This window comes from Eurypyga helias, unplaced genomic scaffold (assembly GCF_000690775.1).
Source record: "Eurypyga helias isolate BGI_N326 unplaced genomic scaffold, ASM69077v1 scaffold29638, whole genome shotgun sequence".
In the NCBI taxonomy this organism is placed as follows: Eukaryota; Metazoa; Chordata; class Aves; order Eurypygiformes; family Eurypygidae; genus Eurypyga; species Eurypyga helias.
The window spans coordinates 2,112-6,168 of NW_010266753.1; the positions used below are offsets into that span (position 1 = coordinate 2,112).

Below are 4,057 nucleotides of genomic sequence, written 5' to 3' on the forward strand. Positions count from 1 at the left end.
CCACTGGTGAACTCTGCTCTATTGAGCTGATCTTAAAACGTCCATTGGGTCATTTTCTGTAATGGAAGCATAATCTTTTGTTACAGCACTGCAGTTTCTGGCCAGAGTAGCAGAGGGGGTGCCTTTCTCAGATGCGTGTACCTTTATGTTGCTTACTTGTTCTGGGCCGATTGCAAGCAGCATTCTCCCCTGGGCACGAGCGCAGGACATGGATGTGTGAAATGAAAAGACCCTTTATTACCTAATTGCAGAGCTAGTGGGTGTGCAGCAGGTTGAACTTTCCTAAAAACATTTATACCCCATCCTGGCGTTGGAAGCGTTGCCTTAGCGTTCAGCAGCTTTGGATCCAAAGGTGTGTTTCGCAGCTCTCCGCCTCGGCTGCGTACCCTCAAGGCTGCCTCAGCGTGGTTGCGTCTGCTTTCTCTCGCTGTCTTTGGTAGTGTTTGAGAGCAAGTCTCGCTGAGTCAGGGAGATTTAAGCTTTTGGTGCCATTGGGTGATTTTTTAGGAACTCCTGCTCCGTCCCTCTGCAGATATCAAGTGCAGTTTAGCTGCAGGCAGGATCCTGGCAGCACGATGACTGTTCAGTGAGACTTGGGTATCTGGCTGCTGCCTCTGTGTCTTCAAGACGTCAGGAATGAGAGTCAAAGCAAATATTCCTTCTCTGTTACTAGTTCATCATCCCGAGCATCTGAGGCTGCTAACCACCATAACCCACAGCGGGGACCACATAAAGTCTTAATTGGGATGACTTGCACAGTTAATTGCAGCTACAATGTTGTTTCCTAGTATGTTCTACATAACTGGAATGAGAAGAAATAACTTTTAAAGGGGGGAAAACCCCAGAGGATAATGTCAGCCTAGCTTGGGAAGGAGGGGGGAGGGAGGAGGAGGAGGATTCCCGCAAATCTCAGGCTGGCTTGTGGCAGGGGAGAATGTGAAGGATTTAACTACACTTTTGGCAAGAATAGACGCTTTGGAATCTGGGGTGGGTCAGTTGTGAGGAAGGGTTGGGAGCCGTAGGTGCTGCCGAGGAGAGAAACAGAGGAAATCGGAATTTCTCTGTTATCTTTAAAGTTTGGCGGTGTTCTGCAGAGGGAATGTCTGAACCTGTAGCAACCTTCCCTCGAATCCTGGGAGCTGGGAAAAAAACCTGGGGCCAGAAGAAGACAGTGCCTCTATTTTTATTAAAGATCAGAGGAAAGAACTGGAAAACTAATAGGAAAATATTAAAATGGGCTGATATGTTTTGCCCATATAACGGTGTGTGTTTATAAAGACTTGAAAGAAAGCTCTCCATATTAAACAGCGTTAATGCATTAGAATTGTGTTTGCAAAACTAGTACTGTTTATCTCATTATTTTGTAAGCAGCCCAAACCAGTTAACTGTATGGTTCCCTTTGTGGCTCTGAGGCAGGCTTAGAACAGAGTCCTTCACACCAGTATAGCTGAATTTTAATACATCGTCACCTGGATGTAGTAATACTAAATTTGTTGTAAATATTACTGACTGAATGATAAATAAAATCTCTTTCTTCCCCTTCAGCTCAATGTGGTTATCAGATCGTCGTTGCAGAATCTCCGAGAGAAGATCGATCAGCTGAAGGACTTGCTGCTTCGGGCTGTATCAACACACCAAGTGTATCTGTGTAAACATCAACTCACTGACCTTTCTGTATTGTGTGAGAGAGTGGAAAAATATGCTAGGCTTGCTCTGCCACGCCGTTAGGGTTTTTCCCTCGTTCCATTTTTAGAAGACTTTGTCACTAGGACTTTGTGCCGCTGCTGTCGTCATTGCAGCTGTAGTGCAGGAAGGGTCGGGAGCCTGGTGTCCCTGGTGCAGTGGGCATGAGGCTGGCTTCGGTCACGTTTGTGTCCGAGGGAAGCTTAGCAAGGTGGTCTGAATGATCACGGAGCTGCCATTGTCATGGCACTGCTGGTTGAGTGGCTGATTTGTGCGCTAAGGTCACTCATCTAGCCGGAAGCTCGCTAATCTGTTGTTTTCTCTTGGCTCAGTCGCTGGCTGCAGGGCTGCCAGTGCCTGGAAGACGGAAGGATGGAGCCTTGTTCAGGGTGTGGGCAGGGATATGGCAGCCCTGACTTGGACTGACTTGAGGAGCAATGGAACTGCATCTTCAGAATTATGTCTGAATGCTTTAAAACATGCCTTAGAAATCAGACCTTTTATTCTAGGAGTGTTACCCTATGGCCTGGCTTGGGTTCGCTGCTGTTTCCATATATATTGGGATGGTCAGGACTAAGGATTTGAAGAAGATATTTGGCAGAAATCTGATTTAATGAATAAATGTTTAATTTCAAGCTTACTCTTGCAGAAATCCCTTTTAAGCAGGGGCCCCCTGAGTGCTGTGCTGATGGCTTCAGTAAAACTTTCCTGTCCAGCGAGTGCTCGAGAGCAGACAAATGCTACTGCTGTGGCAGAAAGCAGGCACAGATCAGTTCAGCTATTGCATAATCTACTGGATAGTGATTAGAAGAGAGTTTGTAGTCCTTCAGTCACTAAGATTGCAGCCCAGAGGAGAAGGACTTGGGGGTACTGGTGGACGAAAAACTGAACATGAGCCGGCAGTGTGCGCTGGCAGCCCAGAAAGCCAACCATATCCTGGGCTGTATCCAGAGAAGTGTGACCAGCAGCTCGAATGAGAGGATTCTGCCCCTGTACTCTGCTCTGGTGAGACCCCACCTGGAGTGCTGCATCCAGCTGTGGAACCCACAACACCAGAAGGATATAGACTGGTTGGAGCTAGTCCAGAGGAGGCCACGGAGATGATCAGAGGGCTGGAGCACCTCTCCTATGAAGAAAGGCTGACATAGTTGGGCTTGTTCAGCCTGGAGAAGAGGAGGCTCCGAGGAGACCTCATCGCAGCTTTCCAGTATCTGAAGGGGGCCTACAAGGGTGCTGGGCGAGGACTTTCTACAAGAGCCTGTAGTGATAGGACAAGGGGTAACGGGTACAAATTGAAATCAGGGAGTTTTAGGTCAGATATCAGGAAGAAGTTCTTCACAGAGAGGGTGGTGAGGCACTGGAACAGGTTGCCCAGAGATGTTGTGGAGGCCCCATCCCTGGAAGTGTCCAAGGCCAGGCTGGATGAGGCTTGGAGGAACCTGGTCTAGTGGAAGGTGTCCCTGCCCATGGCACGGGGTTGGAACTAGATGGTCTTTAAGGTCCCTTCCAACCCAAACCATTCTATGATTCTATGATTCTATGATCAGCTGCGTAGGGCTTCTTAGTGATAAGTGAGAGAATAATTAAGTTGAATTTTGGAGGGGAAAATGCTATTTTAATACTTATTCTAATTTGGCAGTTAAGAGCCTTCCAGTTCTCTTACTACTTTGAGCTGATGACCTGAAGTTCACTCTGTGGTCACTGTATGAAACTTTTTCTTTGGGATATGTAAACTTCTGGAACACATTTAGAATAACAGCAGATTTCGTTCAGAAAAATGTGACCTATCTTGGATGTTACAGCCTTTTCTTGAGTTAAAATAGTTCTTGTAGTTAATTATCGTGATCATGAGGTCTGCTTCATTTTAAGTATATATAACAGGTATTATTTTGTTACATAAATTGAAGTTTTTCAATGTTTTTAAGTTTGGTCCTTAACCAAGTATCATCAGCACACAGCTGGAGGGAGACAGGAGGCAGAATTTGGTGGATGATCTTCTCACACGGCAGAAACAACTTCAGGCATCTTACAAGAATGAAGGCCCAGAACCAGACATGATAAGGTATGACACTGTCCCCTGAAATGAGCAGTGTGAGCTGTGCTTGGAGTCTCTCTGAAGGTAGTGTTGAATGCATCCATTGAGCTCCTGTACCTCTACGTGTAGCAAACTGCAGTTTCATTTGCCTAGAAATCATGTGCTTTTTTAGTGACAGTATCACATAGTGTCTGCAAAGCTGGAAATAATGTGAGACTCCTTTTTCTTTTAATGTGTTATAACTGCTCCATGAATTAGTTGCTGGAGGAGAGAGAGGAGAAAAGGGGTAGCAATAAATAAGCCTTGTTCCTAAGCTGGTAGCCAGGCTATGGACAGCAA

General features: G+C 46.2%; 1 protein-coding gene across 1 annotated transcript in view; it reads left to right on the plus strand.

Annotated features, from left to right (window-relative positions):
• Nucleotides 1-3,745, plus strand: part of LOC104513752 (syntaxin-8-like) — a gene marked incomplete at both ends in the record, with an annotated part of 5,847 nt that extends 2,102 nt beyond the window's left edge. Inside the window, 2 exons of the mRNA XM_010157209.1 lie at nt 1,546-1,640; nt 3,635-3,745. Of these exons, the coding sequence (XP_010155511.1) occupies nt 1,546-1,640; nt 3,635-3,745 (206 nt within the window). The remainder of the gene's footprint in view (nt 1-1,545; nt 1,641-3,634) is intronic.
• Between the last annotated feature and the right edge of the window lie 312 nt (nt 3,746-4,057).